This window comes from Zootoca vivipara, chromosome 3 (assembly GCF_965207765.1).
Source record: "Zootoca vivipara chromosome 3, rZooViv2.hap1.1, whole genome shotgun sequence".
In the NCBI taxonomy this organism is placed as follows: domain Eukaryota; kingdom Metazoa; phylum Chordata; class Lepidosauria; order Squamata; family Lacertidae; genus Zootoca; species Zootoca vivipara.
The window spans coordinates 46,706,077-46,730,239 of NC_142586.1; the positions used below are offsets into that span (position 1 = coordinate 46,706,077).

Here is a 24,163-nt window from a genome sequence, read left to right on the forward strand (position 1 = left end):
TTTCTCAGGTGAGGGAGGAGCTACGAATTAAAGAACGAGGTGATTCCCACATTTACCAGGAATCCATATTCTCCGACTAGATGCCCTAATTCCCAGATAAGGGAGCAGGATTTGGACACGATGAGGAAAGTGGAAAGGCTGTACAGTAGCTCCAACAGGTCCCAGATTCCACCCCTGGCACCTGCAGGTAAGGCTAGGAGACACACCTGTCCTGAAACCAAGGAGAGCCACTGCCAGTCAGTGCAGGCCACACTGAGGCAGATGGGCCCATGGGAGTAGCCAGGATTTATTGGGGGAGGGCAGAACCAAGTTATCTGCCACACAATTGGTCAGTTAAGTATTTCTATTTATTTACTTGGCTGGGGGAGCAGCTGCCCCCACCCCACACCCCTGGCTCTGCCCATGGATGGGCCATTGGTCTGACATGGTTTACTATTTCCCCTGTGAAATATGATGGTGGTTAAACTTAGGCAGCAGAGCTGGCCTGCAGGTGAGATGGGGTGAAGCAGCTGCTTTGGGCGGCAGAAATGCAAGAGGCAGCCTCCTGTCTTCCCCGCCACTTCAGCCATCACCAGAGAAGCTCTGCTTTGGTGTTGGTGTCCCCCACCCATTGGAGGGAATGAAACCCACTGAAGCTCTCCAGAACAACTCCCTCTTGCCCCGTTTGAGCAAGAAGGGGGCATGTTCCAGACAACCTTGCAGAGTTTTGCCCTTTCCCCAGTGGTGAGGTCTGCAAGGGCCTTTCCTTGATGGTCCACATGTGTCTAGACCTTCCTGTCTCTCTCTTTCCCCCTCCGTCTCTCTCACCCCCCCCCTGTAATTGTATCTAGATTTTCTCTTAGTCTTCTTTCTTCCCATTTTACAATGTACACACTCGATTGCCTCTTCCCACTTTGCATCAATTCTCATCTATCTAAATACATGCTAATAAAATAATAATCTGATTTAAATGCTTTGGAAGAAGGAAAATGGGTATATATGTTTTAGAATAAACTGTAATAATAAATAATATTTTGTAATTCCCACAAATGTGGGAGGTATTTCTGCTTTTCTCTACTCTCTAAATAATTGTGGGTGTCTTATAAAGGCAATGGCAGGCATGAAACTATTAAAATTGTAAATCTACACCAGGGGAAGCGGTGTACAATAAATTGTTATTCATGCTATGCATCAAAAATACATCTAGAGAAAGGATCAATGTATCTCATTCATTCAAAGCCAAGGAACAACCATTTGAAAGTATTATGTCTTCATAGCTATTAAAATATTTAGAGCAATTGCTCATTTTTCTTCTAATGTTTCTGAGCATCTTGCTGTTCATCTCGTCTTCTACCACAATATGAAAATACATTATTTCACATCATATATAATAATGAATGTATAGAAGAAAATCCTCTTCTACTTCCTCATGGAAGTGTTGCGGATAAATTTACTGATGTCTCTTGGACAAACCCAGCTGCTGCAGCATGTTGGAAAGGGCCACAGGGAGGTGGCAAAGCATATGCAGAAGTTCCCAGCTTCAATCCCTGAATGTTCTAGGTAGTAGGGTTGAAAATGTCACGTACCTGAAACCCTGGAAAGCTGCTGCCAGTCAGTGTAGACCAGGCATCCCCAAACTTTGGCCCTCCAGATGTTTTGGACTACAATTCCCATCTTCCCAGACCATTGGTCCTGTTAGCTAGGGATCATGGGAGTTGTAGGCCAAAACATCCGGAGGGCCACAGTTTGGGGATGCCTGGTGTAGACAATACTGAGCTAGATGGACCAATGGTCTGACTTGGAATAAGGCAGCTTCCTATGTTCCTGTGCATTAGGAACTGCAGAAGAATCATCATCTGTCCACACAATTCATGTAGGGAAGATGCTTCTGCATACATGGGCCAGACATTTATTTTGTTGACCACCCAACTTCCCAGTCAACAAAGTCCTCACACTAAGTTCAAATGAAAACACCAAGTTTAATCAATAGCTAGTCTTCGGATTTTAGATGCTCTACCACAACCATGATGGCTATTATCTTAAAATTTCAAAGTGAGCTTCTAAATAATCTGATTTATTTTGCGCGGGCAATAGCATAGGTGCAGAACAGACCTGCCTTATATAAAGGTCTGAAATATAAAGTTACTGCAAAACTACTTCTGAAACTTCCCACCACCACATATTATATCAAATGCATGATCTAAAACTATTCCGGACTGTTAAGAAAATAAGGTATTCTTACTTAACATTCTATCCTAACATCTGTAAAATATGTATTTTTACAAGCTTGGTCAAACAAGTTCAGTACAGAAAAGTCAAACACCGGAACATTTTATTTAAAGCTGATAACATATATAAAATTACCTTTGCCTATTTCTGACTTCCCCTGAGTATGAACAAAAAAAAATGCAACAAAATCTGTAATACTACAAGCCAAAGATTGTCCCATCTGTCACGGAATCTGAAGACAGTCACAGAAGAGCCTGAGATCTGGCAGATGTTTCCCACCAGGGGTAGTGGGTGTTTTGTATATATTTACCAAACCCCACCATCCTCAACACTTCCTTCACCAACTCTCCCATATAATAACTCCTCCATCTTCTTCCTCTGACACAAGTGGGACTGTGCTGAGTGCAAATCTGGATCTCACCATGTATATTAACCCACTGGAAGTGATTCCATTTGGATTACTTCTAGTCCATTATTTTGGGTTTGATTTGAATTAATAAGTCTAGAAAATTCAATTCCTAACAAGAAGCAAAAGTGTGGAGAAAATAAGACAATCCAGATCTGGTACAGCAGTGCTTTCAAAAAGATGGCTTGAAGGTAAAGGCTGGAATGTAAAAAGAGTGCTGTATCCTACTAAGGTATAGTCATAGTAGATGCATTGGAATTAATGAAGCTAAGTCAGCCATGTACACTAATTTCAATGGGTAGACTCTTAGTGGGATTAACACTGGATACAACCAATAATCATGAATGAACTAGACAATTTAAATTGCATATAACAGCCAGATGCCAGGCAGGTCCAGGATGGTGCACTTTTTTCATTTCCAAAGAGTCTTGGCTCAAAATGTTTACAGGGGCAGACCTTCACCAAACAGTCTCCGGCTTTCTGACAGGGTTAAAGAAATTGTGGCATTTCTCATTATAGACTCTTCAATATTGCTCCATAAAAACTAATCATTCTTTTTTGTGTATCAGACATGTAAGTAGAAAAGCCTTTACACCTTTTCCTCCTTAAAAGAAAAGTAGTTACAGGATGAACTGAGCAGTAACATACGCAATAGATCACCCAGCCCCATAACATTAATAAGATCAAGTCATTTCACACATACTTAATGTTTATGTGATTGTTTCTGTTTTCATTACTATAAAGTTTATAGTATAAAATATTGTGGAGTTGTCTTCCTCCTTGATCTTTTATATAAAATGATAAAAATAAAGTTTGGCATCTTTATAAAAAAATAAATGTAAACCAGGTTCTAATGAACAAGCAGCAAATTAATTTTGCATGACAAAGAGGGCTTGGGACTTCAGTTTCTCAAGCAGTAGCCCCATTCCCCATGTCAACCACAAAGTTTTGGAACTAAAGACCATTTCATAAAAAGTTAAATTGCATGGGAAGAAGGCATGCTATTCAAAGTAAAACATTCCACTAGACTCCCAAATCTTCTAGGTGCACTCAAAAGAGCTCATCATATCCCTTTCCATTTGGGCTTAGTTAGTTAAGTGCATCTTCTGTCCCTTGAAAAGTATGGCCATCTCCACTAAATTTTTCTATCAGTAGGCACTAAAACCACCACCACCAGCTGCATCAGAAATCTCACTTGCTACATTGGTATAACTATCCACATTAGGTCACTCATTTCCTCCATAAAGATAGGTGTGCAGGACTCTCTTCTGGCATACAAGCAGAAGTGTTTTGCTGTTTCATTCAACACTCTGAACGTTACTTATGGACAACAGGCATTCAAGGCATCTTACTATCACCATTTAACCAAAGTGGCCACACCTGATGACATAACCATGGAACTGGGGTAGTTAACTTTGATATGGCAACATTCAGTATTTATAATGTACCATATGATAATGACATTAGCGGTACTTGGGTCTGGATTCAAACCTTGGGAAAAATCACAATCTGATGTTTCTGTCAAATAGAAATAACAAACAAAGCTGTTGCAGGGTGAGGAGTTATAATTTAAATCATGTCTCCCTGCTTCACATGTTTTGTATGAACATTTGCAAATCTACTATATGATCTCATGGTTTGCTTTTGTATCTTCTTTTATAGACATGGAAGCTGATGGTATTTTTCTTTCTCCAAGAGCTTGTGGTAGCATGGTAATAATTGCCCACAGAACGATGTTGCTATTTCAGTTCACAGGTTCAGCAGGTTTTTGCAGTGCTTAAAAACCTGCAAAACCTATTTGACTAGAGGCAACAGTGGGTCAGCAGAAATGAATATATATACCATGGGGAATGTTGCATTTATCATACTACTACTATTCTTGGAAAACTGCTATCTCTCCACAGCTAGGATACCTGCTGCTCTACTTTCAATTAAAATACCTGAATATTCCTTCCCTGCTACATATGTTGCAGCAATTAAAGTGACTGGCACATGCTTTGTACTCAAAGTAATTACATTAGTGCCTTTTGTTTTCATGTATAGCCTCTCTGCAATACCCTGAGATAAATCTCAAGTCATCACTTCATGAATGTATGCAAGAAAGAAATTATTGTTAGCCTTCTTCCAGGTTTTACAGGCTGTGCAGTTTCCTGTTTCATGTGTCATCTTCTGAAAGGCACTGCACAATGAGACCAAATTTATGCAGTGTAATTACCAAGTAACAAGTGAGTGAAGATTACTTTTTAGAGATGGTCTGCATGTTGCTGTTCTCTAAGATAAAACTGCTTGCATAATTCATGATGACAAGGAGGCCTCAATAAACATGAAGAGCTCTGTGCAAATGTCATTTTTGAGACCACAATATCCAAGGCACCACAATTACAACAAAGCTTTATCCCATAATAATTTATAACTGCACGCCCATCCCCCGCAACATAGTAAGATGAGCAGAAGGAGTAAACAGAAAGTAATCATAACGCACGATCAGTCAAGATGGGCATCCTGCTAGCTTAGACACGATGAAAGGAGCTGTGCTAGTTTTTTCTCTTTCTTTCCGCTGGTGGGAAAAAAAAGCTTTTATTTTAAAGTTGCCTTAATGGGAATCTTCCATTTGTATTTTTATGAAACTTCCAAAGTTCATTCCAGATGCAATGAACGCTAAATGCATCATTTTGAAACACAGTCACATTTTAAAATATTAGTTAATGTTGTCTTGAACTGTGCTGAATCTGGTTTACAGGTTGCATTTTGGGTGCCTCTGGAACGGACACATGATAGAAGTTTGGTAAGCGGATGTCACATCGGAATCCTTTCCCCAGGTTCACTCTGTCATTCAGAGCATAGAGCTTATCGGCAATGTCGTTCCCAATTAGAATCGAAAATATCCGTGAGATGAATCGGTGTTTCGCAAAGAGTAAATACATTTTTTTTCTCCTCCAGGCCACATATCGACAGTCTGTTTCTGCTGTGAGGGTTACCTGAAAGAAACATTGGGAGAGGGAGAGGGAAGGGGAGGGATAGAGAGTGCAGAAAGTTAAAATTATATCTGTGCACTGATGTCTTTATAACTGAGATCCTCCTTCCTTTGGTGAAGGAAAGTGGACCATTATGTGTTTCCTCATTGTGATGAAACTAAGAGATGTGTTCACAGATACGTTATTGGATCAGGAACTGAATGCACATCCAAATATGTATCTGAGCATGGATACCAACTATATATGGAGGTAGCAAGTGGGGACATCTTTTGAGAGACCAACTGAGGGCATACACTCTCCACTCTACTCTGTAACCTTTTATACTGCAGGGAGGATCCATTATAGTGGTACCTTGGGTTACAAATGCTTTGGGTTACAAACTCCGCTAACCCAAAAGTAGTACCTCGGGTTGAGAACTTTGCCCCAGGATGAGAACGGAAATTGTGCGGCGGCAGCGGAAGGCCCCATTAGCAAAAGCGTGCCTCAGGTTAACAACGGTTTCAGGTTAAGAACGAATTAAGTTTGTAACCCAAGGTACCACTGTATTACAGTTTAAAGCAGAGGTTTTCAAGCTTTTTGAGTCCATGGCTCCCTTGACCAACGAAATTCTTTCTGTAGCACCCCTGTGGGGCTCAGGAACCCAGCTAAGTCACCCCTGTTAGGATCTCTTACTTACAAGTAGGACCCTGGCAGAGACACATGCCCGACTGGCATGTTGCCTCCCTCCCTCCTGGTCGATCGTTTGGGAGCTTCAAAAGCTTTCTCCAGCCTGAACATCACAGCGACTGATGCCAACTGACATCAGCACACTTACGGATCCACAGAGTTTACGCAGTCGCGTAACAGAACTCAGTAGCTCAGCATTTGGCTAATCTATTTTATTTACATATAAACACACAAGGAACACTGCAACATGGCTCCCTCTCTCTCTAGCATCAGACAGCAAAGAGAAAAACAAAGGACAATAGTCCCACTTCAGGAAACACAGTAACACAAATATCCTGTCTTTGTCACTTCCCACTGTGGAATGAAAACATATACCATCATGTGATAGACAACAATCCCATGAATGCAAACATGCGGAATGAATCTTTAACAACCCCTTGCTTGCAGAGCTAGCCATCTCTCACCCTTTTATGAACCCCCTCTCTTGTGGAGTGCCCCCTCAGCCTCCTCTCCCTCTCCTTGGAGTCCTCTGGGCAGTTGCCTCGCCTGGTCTCTGAGCTGTCCCTCCTGTCCCGAAGAGAGGTGCTTCCTCCCACTGCCCCACAGGGGCCTGGAAAGCACCTCCTGGCCAGCCCCAGAGGCACCATTCACCTGAGGAGCTTGTAGCCAGGGTTGCTGCAACAAACAGCTGTGCAAGCCTCTGGGAGGCAGAGATGCATGAGGGTATCAGAGGAGGAAGAGAAGGAAAAAAGGACACTGTTGCCTGCAGCACCCCTGACCATCATCCAAGGCACTGCAGGGTGCCATGGCACACTGGTTGAAAACCATTGGTTTAAAGAATACTGTGCATGTGCAGACAGGAGGAGGAGAGTGTGTTCTGTACAAATGGCAAATCAATAAATCTGTTTCCATTCATATCAGCTTAAGATAAGGTGTAATGAGGAGCAAGAGGAAAGCTTTCAAAATGTTCTCTCTGGATCAGGAAATCTTTTTACTTCCATCATCATTTTTTACAGGCCTCACTATGGAATATAATCAATCACTTATTCCGCAACCCTATTTTCTGCGTTATGTGTGTGCAGATGTTAGTAACAGAATGCTTGGCTCTTTGAATTTGTGGCACCTGTGCAGAGAGAGCCGCAATATCAGGGAAATCTCATTGGCTGGCATTGCAAGCTATCCCAGCTACGAGTATTTACACAAATTCTCATGTTGAGTGTTTCTGCCTGTAAGCACCTGTGATTTCACTGCAGCTGGATGGAAGAAGGAAATAAAAAAGATCTAAATCCATAGCATCCTCAAATGTTTACTCCAGTTTGAATGCTTTACATCATTAGAAAGGACCTTTGTCCCTAAGCAAGCTTTAATCTTGGCTGAGCAATTGCTGGAGTCTCTGCATCTTGGATTCTGCAAAAGAGAGGATGTTAGATTATCCATCATATCTGCGAAATCCCCCTACCTGAAAAATGCCTTCTTCTGTGGGTCTTAGTGAATCCCATTCAGGCGAATCCAGAAACTGGAGGGGGAAAATATAATGCAGAAATTCCCCATCCACTGTCACTCTGATCCTAACAAAACAGAGCAGTGTGTTAATATTGTTACCACAGAGAAAAGGAATTAGATTAGTTCTTTTAAAAAAGCAAAGACTGGGTATGGATAAATTGTAGTTTCGACATATTTCATAACCATCAAAAGAGCTTCATTTTCATTTTAGGCGCATACTAGACATACTGCAGGATATCAAAGAGAGCAGAGATTAAACGTTATCACACACAGTTCAAAGTTTTCCATTTTTATGCCCAATTATGTTGTGAAGTTGGATAATAAATTGCATACATATAATGTTCATCTTTCAAATGTTATAAGCAGCCAGTGACAATTCATTAATAATACCATTTGCACATGCAAGGAACAGAAAATAATTCCAATTCATGTCTTCTTAAAGAGTTCCTGAATCTCCTTTGCAGTTGTCCACTGAGTTTTTCAGAACACAAGAGGCATAAAACAGAGTCTAGGTACAAGAAACAAACAGGAGTAGGCACTTCTCAGAGGCATTCATCCCATAAGATAAGCCTGACTCATAAGCTGCAGCGCCAGAAGGACAAGGGAGCAGCATTGAGGAATAAGGTGTTTTCAGGACTAACCCAGCCTTTTTATCGTTTTGCTAAAATTATATCTGTGCACTGATGTTTTTTAACTGAGGTCCTCCATCCTTTGGTGCGGTTTTCCAAAACTGCATGAAAGTGGACTGTTATGTGTTTCCTCACTCTGATCCAACTAGGAGATGTCTTCACAGATCAGTTACTGCATCAGGAACTGAATGCACATCCAAATATGTATCTGAGCATGGATACCGACTATACATGGGGGCAACAAGGGTGGGGTCTGATTTTGAGACATATATTTCATGCATTCGGTGTTAACTGATGGATGTTGTTACCATCAAGATGTGGTGGCACCATGCTTGCTTAGAAAACCATTTTTTAAAAGGTTTCAACATTATGGAATGTCGGTCAATCCACTGCTATTGGCCAACAGTAAATGAAACCAGTATTCAGAATCAGAATGCCTATGAGCAAACAGGAGAGGACTTGCCTTCAAGCACTGCTTATGTATTTCCAAAGGTACTTGGCTGACCATTGCTGGAAACAAAATGGTGGCCTTGATTGGCATTTGCCAGTTTCAGAAGGGCTGCCACATATAGGCAGCAGATCCCTGCTGACACATAGGGACCAGAAAATGTGCCATATTTTCTATCTACAATGTGTCAGATGGAACTTCCCCTAGATTGGTGGCACATTAGTCACAACTCACACACCAATTAAAGGATTTAAAAAAAAAAAAAGATCTCTCAATTCCCAGATCTTCAAAGAGATGAAACTGGTCACATGCTGGTAGACAGCAGTGCTCTCCTCCATTACCTTGTCTCTTTTGTGACAAAGCACACTCATAAAGCAGAATGGTTCAGAGAGAGTACACAGTGGTGAACAAGGTTACTGAATTTAGTGCTCAGAAATATCCAAGTTAATTTTTAGACTTTACATTACATAGCAGAAAGCATGGCTGAGGGCAAGGGGGAGAGGCAGAGTAATGTAAAAGGAGAATCTGCTATGAAGAGGGGAAAGAGAAACACACACTGCCTGGTAATCCTATTTTCTGAAACTCAATTCACACTTGCAAGCAGTCATTTCTCTTTACATTTTTTTATTTATGTAGGTGCTTTTTATAGAAAAAAGAAAGAAATAATAATTATGAAAGCTATTCTTCCAAGGAAGCTAAGTCTTACCAGAAGCTTCAGAGTTTATGTTTTTGGCACTTTCATGAAGACTACAAGTGATAATTAAAACACACCCTTCTTCCCCTCCTTAAGCTGTGGCATCTTTGGTAGTAGAAATGTTTTTGCACTCAAGTTTAAAGTGTCAGAAATGTTGAGCCTACTGCATTCAGTTTAAACAGGAACAAAAGAAAAACAAAAAGACAACAGGTTTTGCATTCTTGATTATTGTTCCGTTTCTAAATTTACAAGCAGGGTGTAAACATGATACAAACCTTCCTGATAGAAGCAAGGAGAGCTTATCAATTGGTGTTTTGCCTTGCACGGCATAACAGTGCTCCTTCTCCAGTGTAACTACTTCTTCATCACAGCACATGATGATCTTTCTAAAAATTGTCATAGAAATCCCCAGGGGCCGGAACATAGCAAGGTAAAGCTCCTGGATATCTTTGTCAAAGGCAACACTCCGGACTTGGTAGGCCACATAAATGAACTGTACAAAGCATATCACAAACAGTATAAAATTCCAAGAGAAAATGTCAGCTGCACAGACATCCAGCCATGACCAGACAGATGAGCAGAGAAAACCTAGTCCAAGCAAAAAGAAGACGTAGAGCAGGCCGAAAATGCCACTTCCACCCATGTAGCCAACAACGAACAAGATGCTGGCCAAATGATAGATTGATCCTTCTGCTTCCGACTTCCAGTTGACACAGATTGGGTGTGCATATATCAAACTGTCCCAAAAACTTGAGTTGTCTTCCATGACTGGAACATCCAATTGATTGGTATTGATTGTCATCGTCTGTCTCTGCGAGTTCAAAAACTCTGTTAAAAAAATAAGGTTCTGACAGAATAACAGCCCATCATTTCTCCAACTTTGCCTTTGTTAGCTGGTCACCATTATGTCCATGCATTTTATAGGTTAAAGAGATTCAAAGTTACTCAGCTAGGGAAACAGTCTTCTTAGACATCCATACTGTTCCAAGTTGAGTCCTGAGACTTCCACATGTGCTTGGTTCATGATGCTACTGATCTGTCCAAGAGAAAGAATAAAGAGGAAGGGAAAGTATAAACATAGAAAGGAGCATTTATACAACTGTTTTGATATTAAGCCACACAAAAAATGCTTGCTTAGCTCAAACTATGTATTTCTAAGGCTCAGTACAGGCCTTTATTCAATACAATATTATTATTCATTTGTATTTTCACTGTTGCATTTTCAACAGTATTTTCAACAGTATTTTCACTGTTGAATCCTGTGCATGATTACTCAGAGAAGCAAGGTTCAGCAAGTTCAATGAGGCTTGTTCCCAAGTAACAGAAGAATCTAAAGCAGGCATGTCCAACCAGTAGATTGTGATCTACCGGTAGATCCCTGGCTGATCCTGGTAGATCATGGGACCCTTATCGATTGTGGGATTAAATAAAATTTACCAAAAATTAACAAATAAAAGCTGAAGAACTCTGGGCAATTCTACCCCCCAAAAAGCTCAACAATTCTGGGCTCAACAAGTCTGGGCAATCCACCCACCCCATGCACGCTCCTCCTCCCTCCAAGGACAATGGGTAGATCACTACCAGTGTTTTTTTTATACTGGGAGTAGATCCCAGTCTCTTGGGACATGCTTGATCTAAAGTATAGGAAGCTGAATGAAGGTGGCATACATGGTTCTCCCCCTTCTTATTTAATCCCTACAATCACCCTGTGGGGTAGTTTAAGCTGGGAAGCAATGACTGGCCCAGGGTCACCTAGTGAGCTTCATGGATGAGTGGGGATCTGAACCCTGGTCTCCCAGGTTCTGGTATGGCATTCAACCACTACTGCACTCTGGTTCTATATTATCTGATAACATAAGTAACAGTATTTTTAATTTATTTTTAAAGCAAGCTAAAATCTGCCAAAGTGGGCAACATTTACAAGTCATCCTTAAGTTAATGGTAACAACAATATTTTGGTCCCAGTATTGTACACAACCTTCAATACTATTCTTTAATTGTTCTTATTTGTCCCAGAGTGAGGTGGTTAAGTGAATATTAAAAAGAAGCACAATGGCTTGAATCCAGACTTCCATCTTCCATGGACCAAGGGGGTCTTTCTGTCCATGGAAGTGAATAAGCAAATAAGAGTATATTTGATTTTTGCAGATATCCACCTACCCCTGCAGACCCCACTGACCTTTTTTTAAAAGAGGGGAATTGCAAAAGTTGCCTTCCCTCTGCCCCACCCTGCTCCATCAGCATAAGCAAAGTCTGGATCCAACCCAATAAATAATGGCAGTTCTAATGTACAGGGTATGTGGGAAAAGTGAGCAGAGTTTTCCAAAGGGAGCCCCCCCAAATAGTCATGTAAAGCACATTGGGTGAAATATTCCTGCATTGCAGGGGGTTGGACTAGATGACCCTTGTGGTCCCTACGAACTCTACAATTCTATGGTTCTATGAAAGCAAGTCAGCTGTTGAAGTCACAAACAGGTTTCTGGCCCTTTTGTCTGGCAGGATGGTAGCTGAAAACAATATTTAAGCCACTCTGCCTGCTTTGGAAGAACATCAGGATGGAATAGTAAATGAATTAAATTTTAAGAGCTCACTTTTATATAAACAGTGTTGTAAATTTACATGAACCTCAACAGTCTTCTTATACTTTTAAAATATAGTTTTCAGGAGTAGCTGCTGAATGTCTGAGCTTTTCCTTCTTGTTCTGTTGAAAGTATAAAGCCCCCACTGGCTTTGACTTTGTGTTTCAGTTCTAAGAGTAAAATTCACCTGTTCAAAATGACATCAGGCTGCAGGCACAGCAGGAAAGCAAAAATTACAATTTTCCTGTGAAATAATTACCATAAAAAACCCCCAAAATAGAGCAGTTTTTAATGTCAGTGCTTTTCTGTGTTAAAGAAACCAATCATCCAATCATTATCTTCCATGGGGAATCAATGGAGCTTGTTTTTTCCTCAGCCACTCAACCACTTTGCTCTCTGAATGCTGAGAGGATTCAGCACTTCAGAAGTGCCATTGCTGTGGTGAATGCAAATGGAATCTCAAGCAGGGCATGGAAAATTATCAATATCACATTTCTCAGGTGATATGTTTTAATTCTTTTATGGGCTTCTCAAGAGACCACACACAGCACGATCTGAACAAGCTGTTGCTAGGCATATGTTCACACAAGCAGAGTCTCTGTGTAACAAAGAGCTCAACTTCAGTTCTGCTTCAGCTTGCGTTGCAAGTAGTTTGGATGTAGAGCAGAAGCATAAAGGCACAGAGGCATCTTGATAATGTGGAGTAAAATATAAACTGCTTCAAAAGACAATGCACAAAATAATTATGGAAAGGGAAACACCACAGGAAGTATACAACAATTCAAGAGATCAAGAATTGTTCAGACCAGTCAATATCTGTTACAAAGGAAACCTGAAGTGTACCTAGCCATCCTTTAGAAGAGAGGTGGATAACCTGAGATACTCCAGATGTTGACCATGCTGGCTGTGGCCTCTAAATCACTGAGCCTCAGCTTAATGAAAACAGAATCTTATAGGAGCAGATTTCCTCCCCACCATGATTTTGTGCATTTCAAGAGGGATGACCTAAACCTGTCCTTATTGCATCAGCAAATAACCCTTTTGACCACCAAGGTATTTTAAGCAACTGGACCAAACCTTAGAGGAGCTTTTAAGAGCATTATAAATGGTTAATGCCTCCAGAACACACTGTTTTAATTGCATCCTTCATCATACTTTACAAGCTCCTTATTACAGTTTTTGCCGATTCAGTATATTCATCTCAGAGGTCCAATCACAAAACACCCAAGTACTAATCAAAGAATGATAGTTAAGGTGGGAACCTAAACCACTAGCAGAATTCAAAGTGGAAAAACACTGCACAAGTGTTGCCTGGTACTCTTAATCCAATGTCCATTACACAAAAGTTTGACTTTGTTGCTCCTATCTAGAATGGTTAAAATTAGCAGTATTTTGAAGGCCAAACTAGACCAGGAGCAGGGGACATTTTTAGGAATGTAAGAGCCTGCTGGATGAGGCCAGCAACCCATCTAGCCCAGCATCTTGTTCTCACTATGGTAGCCCTCAAACAGGACTTGAGTACAATAACACTCTCCCCTCTTGTGGTTTCCAGCAACAGGTATTATGAAGCAAAAAAATTTCAGCCAGTGTCACATTCATTTCTGGGCTACATTCCAAGAAGCAAAAGTAGGTAGAGTCTAGCTTCCATTCACTACACCTGCTTAGATGCTTCCTTCTATGTGATTTAGCCATTATTTTGTTTACTACGTTTATATCCTCCCTTTCTTCCGAGGAGCTAAAGGTGGTGCAAATGATTCTTCCTCTGTGCCTTCATTTTAATATCACAATGATCCTGTCATGTTGGTTAGACAGAGACAGCGAGTGGCTGAGTCACAGGTGCAGACCAGGACCCTTCAGAGGTGGAGAACTCTGGTAACTGCAGCTCTGAGAAGGAGATGTATGGATCCACACCATGGGATTTCCCATGTGCATCCACAGGCACAACTTCATGCCCTTGGATCCTGATGAGCCACATCTGTCATCAGACTCTGGTAGCTAGTCCACAGACTCCTCAGGGGATCAAGAGAGCCCTGGGGAGAGATCTCCCACAGTCAGGTACCCCAGGACCTCAAAGGAACCTATGTATGCAGAATACACCAGCTATTTAACTCACCAGGGTGCAGCACTCAGAGATGGGGTCTCTAGTTAATGACTACCTAGTATTACTATAAAACTCAGCTACCGTAGCTGCTCCAGAACAAGTTCAATGTTTTGCCTCAGCTACAGGAGCACTATTTGTGGTCCTGAATCGCACCTTCTTTCTTCCTCCAAGGGACGGACTTTGCCAAGCTTTGCCATCCTGCCTGCCCAGGCAACCAGGAACTACTGATGGTCCCTTTTTGGGGGGGGGGACATCACTCCTCCCTAGTCGTGGGCATCACTGCAGATCATAACACTGATAAGCTTCATAGCTCATATAAATTACCTTAGCATAGTTTCTCTCTGTACTGTATTTTTTGTTTTTATATATTTATATTCATTTTTCTAAGAAGCAGCTGTATGAAACATGTTTTCATCCCCAGGAATGCATATTCTGATTAGCAAAACCTTGAATGCTCTTGCATTATTCTGAGGAAATATCCAAGATTCTCAAGTTACTCAGGAAATCCATGAACAGACACGTTAAAACAGGACACTTTAAGCAGTTTCGCAGAGTACAAAATAATCTAGCAGTTAATCAACAGAAGCCCATAATATATAGAGAGAATGTCAAATTATTCAGAGCTTGTGAGAAATATTGATTTAGTGGTCTTGTCTGTGTTAACTATTTGTTATTTTGAAGCATGTGCCAACTGCATAATTGACATAATGTACACAGAGGGGAGCCCAGTTCTTGGGAGTTGAATTTGCAAGCTAAGAGTTTATTATTGCTTCATTCAGAACAAAAAGTAGAGTATGCTCTGAGAAATCAAATGTGGCACAGTACAGAAATCAGCATACTGCTGATGGTTAATAGCATTGACCTCTTTCAGAGAAAGTGAGTTGCACTCAGACCAGGTTGAAATTCACAAGACATGTTAGTTCCAACTAACTTTAGTTCCAATGATTTTAAAAGGATTGAAGAAAGATGGGGCTAATATGCCTTGAAGAGTTTTTTTAATCAATAGACAGTATAGGAAGAAAGAGACAGAGAAGTGTTCTGCTGAATTACTTGCGCTATCACTCGTACAAGCAAATCCCAATTCAATCCCAACAATTTGCTGCAATCTAATTTAAATGGTTTACATCTAACAGTGGAGTTTAACAATTTACAGCTGTACAGCTGTCTCCTCCAGTACTGAATTAGAATCACTTTTGTCCAACAAGAGATAACATAAATGTTTCAGCCATTTCTTCCTAGAATCTATATCCAATTGTTACAATTTTCTGGCACAACAACACATTAATTGTACCTGGAGTATTTTTATAAACACAGAAAAATGTTTCTGCCTGCACAGCTCACAAAATCCAGAAATCATGGCAACTTTTAACACAAGTTCCTTTTCATATATAGAGCTCTTCTGTATACCTCAATGGAACATTTCAGTTATGATGTTTTCCTAGTGTTAATTGCCCACCTGACACAGATTTTTTTTTAATAAAAAGACTTCTGAAATGTAATAAAAATATGGTAATATAATTCTTGTGCCATTTTCCTTTACTTAAATCAAACAGTGAAGTCAGATGAAGAACAGATCTCAAGGTACTTGCTCCGGAAAACCCCCCACAATTGATTTCCATGAGATTTATTAAAAAGTACTGCTCAAACTCAACACGGATATTCTGATGTTTGATAAGTTGTGATGCTGCTCTAGTCTACCAAGCACAAATTACTTATTTATTAATTAAATTTATATACTGCCATTCATCCAAAGATTACAGGGCAATTCTCAAGATTAAATAGATGTTGAATACCAGTGCAAGTTACATGCATGCATATATACCGGTACTCTGCATCAAGCACAAATTAACATTACTAGAACAAAACCCCATTTCTGTATACCTGTAGTAAGGTCACAATCATATACTTTCATATTAAACAGTAAGATGAAAAATATTCTGTATATAATGGATCAGCATTTCTTAAACTTACAGGATGAATTAATTAATAGCAACATGCTAGCAGTCTTTTTCATGGGCCAGGTATATACAGTTTAGGACTAAACCCTTAAACATTTGCAATTTATTTTAGCATTGCAATCCATTCCAAATTATTTTAATGGTGTAATTCTAGAATTGTAGCAAACACATCCAGTTTGTCCCTGAATTGTTTGCTTGCAACAGGGAGAGATAGGGGATTGCAGAAAATTGCCTCCCTGTTACCATTTCCATTGCTGGACTCGTTCCATCAGTGGACAGACACCATTGGATACCACCATTAGGTTCATATAGTCATCTTATGGCAGTGAATTATGAAAAGTGCACTTACACATTACCTCTTTCCATTATGTGTTTTCTAATTCAATTGTACACAATTACTTCATTTATCATAGAATAAATAGCATTAACAGAATACTGACCTGCTTCCTATTCCAAATCTCTGCTTCCTATTCCCAAACTTTTTTTTCTGCTTCAGAAACTTATTGTTTCTGTACTTTATCCTATTACATGATATGAAATTTCCTTGGAAACTTGGATAACTAGGTTTCTTTTAAAAACCACAACATGAAAAAAAACCCAAACCATTTCTATTATGGCAAAGTATTTTCTACACCTTTATCTAGCCCTTTATAAAATTTAACCCCTTTTGGAATAGGTAATCATGTTTATTTAACTGGCTCAAATGGTAGAGGTGCAAAGATATATTTAATTACAATTTAAAGAAAACCAACCCCCAATTTGCCAGGAAATACATCAGTGTCTATATCTTAAATGTAATGTTTAGTTTTTTTTTAACATGCAGGCACACATAGGACCATAGATTCAAAGCTGCTTGGCAGTTGTGTTAATGAACTGTGCTTGAACCCTGTAAATTCAATACAGTGTAACTTAATTATGCTGGTTGTTGCATAACCACATGATATTCCTCCAGGCAATTTGCTTACCAACAAATTAAGTTCAGGAAGCTTTTCTGTTTCCAAACTAGAGATGAGGAGCTTTTCTTATTCTAATTTGTGGGTGATGGGTTTACATTGTAGAGTATGACTTTGTTGGCTATTACCCAATGTTTTACAGTTCAATCCTACACATATATAAGATACTCCATACTTCAGATATAAAATACATTGAGTTCAATGACAGTTGCTCTTTGGTAAGTTTGTATAGTAAGGTAAAGGTAAAGGGACCCTTGACCATTAGGTCCAGTTGTGACCGACTCTGGGGTTGCGGCGCTCATCTCGTTCTATAGGCTGAGGGAGCCAGCGTATAGCTTCCAGGTCATGTGGCCAGCATGACAAAGCCGCTTCTGGCGAACCAGAGCAGCAGACAGAATGCCGTTTACCTTCCCGCTGTAGTGGTACTTATTTATCTATTTGCACTTTGACGTGCTTTCGAACTGCTAACTGCAGGAGCTGGGACCGAGCAACGGGAGCTCACCCTGTCGCGGGGATTCGAACCGCTGACCTTCTGATCGGCAAGCCCTAGGCTCTGTGGTTTAACCCACAGCACCACACTGCGTTTGTATAGTACTGTAGCCTTGATCAAAACAGGGGGAAAGTAGCAGAGCACTCGAAAGTGCTCTGTGTGCTGTCAAATACATGCTAGTTGTAACTAATAGGTTTAATATTAATGTGAAATGAACAGAAAAAGCTGATAGTTTTTAAAGAGATTTAAAAATACTGTGAAACAGGAGGTAGGAACCCCAGAAATAGTCCACTTTTGAAAACTGCTCAGGACATCTTCAGAATCATTTGGTAGAATGTGTCAGATACTCCTACAATCATCCTCTAGATGATGTTTCCTCAAGTCTTCTGTACAGATGTTAGTTTAAAGTGCTTACTTAATGGCATTTGGGTTTGGTGGCTATCAGTGACTGCTCAAGGTTGAATTCAACTTAGTCCTACTCAGAATAAACCCACTGTAGTGAAGAAATGAACAAACGTTAGTCATGTCTATTAACTTCATTGGGTTCCTCATTGGGAAAGATGATGTTGAATACCTTCCAGTGAGTTTTGCTGCTGACTAGAAAGAATAGGTTGTTGGTTTTGTGAACTGATGGTGCTATAAAAAAATTCCTTCAGTAGCACCTTAAAGACCAACTAAGTTTTTATTTTGGTATGAGCTTTCGTGTGCATGCATGAAATGCAGATACTGATGAAGTGTGCATGCACACGAAAGCTCATACCAAAATAAAAACTTAGTTGGTCTTTAAGGTGCTACTGAAGGAATTTTTTTTTATTTTGCTTCGACTCAGACCAACACGGCTACCTACCTGTAACTAGAATGATGGTGCTATGACATGCAGAGAAAGGCGGCCAAGATGATTAAGGGTCTTTAAACCAAGCCTTGAGAGAGCTGGTATGTTTAGCGTGGTAAAGAGGAGACTCAGATGAGATATGATAGCCATCTTCAAATATCTGAAGGGCTGTCACATGGTGGATGGAGCAAGCTTGGTTTTCTTCCTGCTGCAGAGGCTAGGACCTGAACCAATGGATTCAAGTTACAAGAAATGAAATTCCAACTAAATATCGTGAAGAAAATTCTGACAGTACGAACTGTTTAGCAGTGGAATGGACTCCCACAAGAGGATTTTCCTTTCTTGGAGGTTTTTAATGTTTTTAGCAGAGGTTGAATGATCATCTGTCGTGGATGCTTTAGTTGTGATCCCTGTATTGCAGGGGGTTGGACTAGATGACCCTTGGGGTCCCTTCCAACTCTACAATTCTACGATTCTATGATTTGCACATGAGCACCACCTGCCTGGCTGCTCTCTCTTCTCCCACGCTTAACTTGTAGATTTGCCCAAAAGTATTTCCAAAAAGTGTCCATTAGTCTCAAAGAGCCCTGTTCTTAAAGCCTTCATGCTTCCAAACAAAGTAACTTAAGCAACTGCCACACAGCCTTGGATCTAACAAAGCGAAATGTGTCAGAAGCTTACAGTTGTGACCTCGGAAGATCCATAAAGGTGGTGGTGATGAATCACCCAGTTTGCATTGAAAATATTGCATTCATTCTAGAGCAAGTACTTTTGAGTTATTGAAGTAAAGTGGGGGGTTGTTTTTTTTTAAAGGAAAGTATGTGATGCAAAGTCACTTGAGATTTTCCTTCTATCAGTTTTGTAAAGGCATTCTTATATTATTTTTAAATAACTATCATCAATGAATGTGATGGGACTTGCCTTCTCCCCCTTACATTGCAGCCCTCAATCTGCTTCAGAGGGTCCCCCCCACTTCAGGAACAGGTTTCGGAGGTGCATGGGGGCCACAGGGTAGGTCCTGTTTGCAAGCAGAACACCATAGCTAGAATTCCCCATGTGAGATAAAGGCTTTTTAAAAAAGCAAACAAACACTGTAATAATATGACAGTCATAATACAGCCTGAATGTTTTTTTTGTTATCAGTTTTGCTATGCCGCATTAACCTGACCAAAAGGAAAAATAACATAATCGGAAAAAAATGAAACACAAACATCCGATTTAATCTGTGAACATGTGCTAGCAGGAGGAACTGTATGATTTTTCTTCTGAGGTTTTATCAATTATCTGAGAGTAAGTCCCACTCAGTGGGGATTACTTCTGGATAAACATGCATAGGATTGCACTGCCGGTGTGTCTGGATAAGAGAGAATGTGTTGGAGTGTAGGATTAGTGAAATTTGGTGCTGAAACTCAACATGGTTCTAAGAAGTATATAACTTAGATCAGGGGTCAGCAAACTTTTTCAGCAGGGTCCACTGTCCCTCAGACCTTGTGGGGGGCTGGACTATATTTTTTGGGGGGAAATTATGAATGAATTCATGGGCCCCACAAATAACCCAGAGATGCATTTTAAATAAAAGCACACATTCTACTCATGTAAAAACACGCTGATTTTAAGTCCGTGGGCTGGATTTAGAAGGCGATTTGGCCGGATCCAGCCCCCAGGCCTTAGTTTGCCTATCCATTAGATCTTGGCTTAAGGGCTGGCTTGCAATGCACATATATGTATCACTGGAAATGTAGCTATTTACATATCCTATTTCCTACAACTGAAAGGATACAGTGTAGGATGGATATAGTAATGTGGAGTGAAGAGTTCAAATCTCTGGCTGCTCCAGCTTCCCAAGAAGGAGCAAGTAAGTGAAATGCAGAGCCAAACGGCAAGTCCTTGCCCTGCCCTGTGCTCTCTCAGCTCGATGTGATAGTGACACCCATTCATAAAACTTTTTTCCTGAAAAGAATCCAGCTGGACTGGAGATGTTATATGCACCACTGTCACATCATAAAGCAATAACCCAAACTTTATGATTTTGTTTTGGCCATTGCGGATAACCTCTGCAAGGAGCTGGCTCCCCCTCTGCTATTAAACCAAATAAATCACACACCTCTCCCGGAATCCATGTGCAAGTCAACTGCCATCCAATCAACATTATCGCAAGAATGCTGGCAGCCCAGGTTTCTCTAGTGACAGACATATTTACAGCATTACCAGGGGGATCTGAAATTCAGTATTATAAAGGCTCCCATGTTGAATGTGTGCTTTGTTTTGTTTTCTAACTTACGAGCAAGCAAACTGTGGCAAGTGAAAAAAGAAACAAGTAAAAAGCACTGGTGCATCAAATGTATCATTTTCCTGCCAAGTTTTACAATGTTACATATCTTCAGAGCTGTTCATACATTTTGGATAAAAACAAATACTTGTTTTATCCCTCTATGCAGGTTGGTATACTATTATTATTATTATTATTATTATTATTATTATTATTATTTTATTTACAGGTAGGTAGCCGTGTTGGTCTGACGTAGTCGAAACAAAATTTAAAAATTCCTTCCAGTAGCACCTTAGAGACCAACTAAGTTTGTCATTGGTATGAGCTTTTGTGTGTATGCACACTTCTTCAGAATTATTATTATTATTATTATTATTATTATTATTATTATTATTATTATTATTTGCTAGCATCCTGCCTAAGGGCTTTCCATGTTCACTGACACTTAAGAACCTTTTGCATTGCCAACATCCATTCATGATGCGAAGAATGCCTCTGATCTTATGTAAGAGTACATTTTTCTCATCAGACCACAACCAGACTCCGCATACAAAATGGGCAAGTGCTTCCAGTGTCCCTGCAACATTTATTGCTATTATGTCTCTTGTTAAAACCTGTACCCACTTGCTGAAGGAAGTGGTGAATCTGTGGTTAACTTCCATAAGCCCCAACCAGCATGGCCAATGATGGGAGTTGCAGGCCAACAAATCACAGATTCCCTATCCCCACTGTAAATAAACCATGTACAAAACTGAACCAGATCTGCAAAGAGTTGGGCTGAAAATCCCAAGTCCTTCCTTAAATAAATGGGTCAAATAATAAGAGCCACTGTGGTGTAGTGGTGAAGACCAGGAGACATCTACTCAGATCTCTACTCAGTCATGAAGTTCACTGGGTGTTCTTGGGTTAATCACTGCCTCTCAACCTAACCTACCTCACAGTGTTGCTGTGGAGATTAAGGAGGGAGTGAACCATGTATGCTACCTTGTGTTCCTCAGAGAAAAGGGTGAGATATGAATGCAGCAACTAATAAAATATTTCTCCCTCATGGTTGGCTTCCAACCTACAAAATGAAAACATGGCTCTGCTTCTTATTATTTATTTGCTACATTTATATTCTGACTTTCTTCCACCATAGACCTCAAGCAAGTATGTGCATGGGTTTCCCAGGTGTTCTCACATTGAGGAACTCTGCTGCAGGCAGGTGATTGCATGTCACATGCCTTCCTTCTAAGCCCCTTTTGGACTCTGTGGGACTTACTTCAGAGTGGCATAAGATTGGGCTGCAAGCACGGGTGCAGCCAAGGAGGGGGACAGGGGACAGCTGCCATCCAAATCAAGTAAGTAAATAAATAAATAAATAAAAATACTTAACTAACTGACCAATCTGCAGATGGCTCAGTTCTGACCTGCCTAACATAAATCCTGGCTAGGTTCATGGCTGCAAGTGAGTCTTATCTAGGCTCAACAAAAACACAACACAATCTGTTTGTTTTAATGTGAGCCTCCTTGGCTTTGTCAAAGAAGGCCAAGAAAAGAGTAAAATCCACAAAAAGTCTTGTAGCACTTTTAAAAACTAACAAATGTATTACTGCACTAGTCCTTCGTTGAATCTAGTCCACTGAAGCTTATGTTAGTTTTGAAAGGTGCTGCAAGGCTGTTGTTCCTGCTGCAACAAATTAACACTCTCTAAACTGTGGCAGGAAAACGTCTTAGTGAAGAAAAGTGTGTGCGAAAAGGCTGAAGTTTGGGTCTTGGACTAGGTATACAGAAATTTTAGTGTTATGATTTGGGAATGCCCAAAGACTATTTTTGGTCTGCACTAATTTGTAATTGTCAGATTAGTGTGACAGAACCATAGTTCTAGATTTGGAAGGGATCTCCGAAATCATCTAGTCCAGGGTTTCCCAAACCTGGGTCTCTGGCAGTTTTTGGACTATGGTTCCCAACATCCCTGACCCACTGGTCCTGCTAGCTAGGGAGCACGGGAGTTGTAGTTCAAAAACTGCTGAAGACCCAAGTTTGGGAAACCCTGATAGTCCAACTCCCCATTTTAGCCTTGTTAAAGGGTAAAGGGGACCCCTGACCGTTAGGTCCACTCGCGGACGACTCTGGGGTTGTGGCACTCATCTCACTTTACTGGCCGAGGAAGCCGGCGTACAGCTTCCAGGTCATGTGGCCAGCATGACTAAGTTGCTTGTGGCGAACCAGGGCAGCGCACGGAAATGCCGTTTACCTTCCCGCCAGAGCGGTACCTATTTATTTACTTGCACTTTGATGTGCTTTCGAACTGCTAGGTTGGCAGGAGCTGGGACCGAGCCTTGTTGAGCAGGCACAAATTGTCATTCAAGGAAGGCCTGTGGTCCAGCATTTTAGAAATTAAACCCTGCAATAGGGATTGGGACCATTTAAGATGCCAGGTCAACTCAGAAGTGGAGTGGCACCCATGAATCTTAATTGTTCCCCCTTCAAAATATTCTTAAATAGCATGACATACAAAGTAACGCCTGCTCCTCCGCGCTTACACTTCCTTTCCCTTCCCTCCAGGACAGCTCAGGGGGGAAGAGAGCGTGCCTCGCTATGTTATCTCCCCGCGGCAGACGGAAGGGGCCGATCTGTGCCTCTTCCTGCCCCGGGGCAAAAAGCTGAGCGGGGCAGCTGTGCCGGCGTCCTCAAAGTGCGCCCGCCTGCACACAGGTCGGACGCAGGAGCTCGACGCCTCCCGGAGTTCAAGGGGAGCCGGCGCCTGTGGCGCTCAAGGCGGCTACCACAAACCCTCCCAGGGGACTCGGTCCCAGAGCAGCGCGCGATCTCGGGCGAGCCAAGTTCAGAGGGTGGGGCTTCCTGGGAGCCTCGCGCCTCGGCAGCCTTTCCCATTACAGCTCGGGGCTGGCAAGCGAGACCCATCCGCCGAGAGGACCGAGGGCGGCGGCAGAAGCAGCAGCGCGCGAGGCTCCTCGCCTCTTCCGAGAAGCGCCCTCAGCAGCCGCGCCAATGAACCCCGAAGAGACACACAGAGAGAGCCGCCTCGCGTTTCCTTCCCTCGCGTGGCAAATCCCTCCGCGCGTCCTTTCCCCCCCCCCTCTCGTCCCCTTACCTTGCCACCAAGTTTGCCCGTCAACGCCGGCGACGCGCCCCTGTCCCTTCCTCAGCCCCGTCTAGCCGCGCGCTTGGTAGCGCTGCCGCCGCCGCTGAGAGAGGCAAGCCGAGGCTTTGACTAAAATAGGCAGCGAGGGAACCGCCACGAGACGGGCTGCGGGCGGCGCCTGAGGAGAAGAGCGACTCCCAGCGCACAGGCTTCCTGACACAACTTCTGCTGCTGCCGCCGCCGGGCGACTGCCCGGGCGTGTGGCAGCTCCTTCTGCCGCTACTGGGACGGCGCCGTCGGTGCACGCGGAGCGGGGATTGGCCAGAAGGCCCAGCAGATGCCATAGCTGCCAAGTTATCCCTTT

General features: G+C 41.6%; 1 protein-coding gene across 1 annotated transcript; it reads right to left on the reverse strand.

The window, feature by feature from the left end:
• Positions 1 to 2,032: 2,032 nt before the first annotated feature.
• On the reverse strand, positions 2,033 to 24,088 carry POPDC3 (popeye domain cAMP effector 3). The gene is made up of 4 exons (XM_035109314.3): positions 23,809 to 24,088; positions 9,805 to 10,565; positions 7,715 to 7,823; positions 2,033 to 5,592 (listed from the first exon to the last, which is right to left on the reverse strand). The coding sequence occupies exons 2-4, from the start codon at positions 10,329 to 10,331 to the stop codon at positions 5,317 to 5,319; spliced, it is 912 nt and encodes a 303-aa protein (XP_034965205.2). The 5' UTR covers positions 10,332 to 10,565; positions 23,809 to 24,088; the 3' UTR covers positions 2,033 to 5,316.
• Between the last annotated feature and the right edge of the window lie 75 nt (positions 24,089 to 24,163).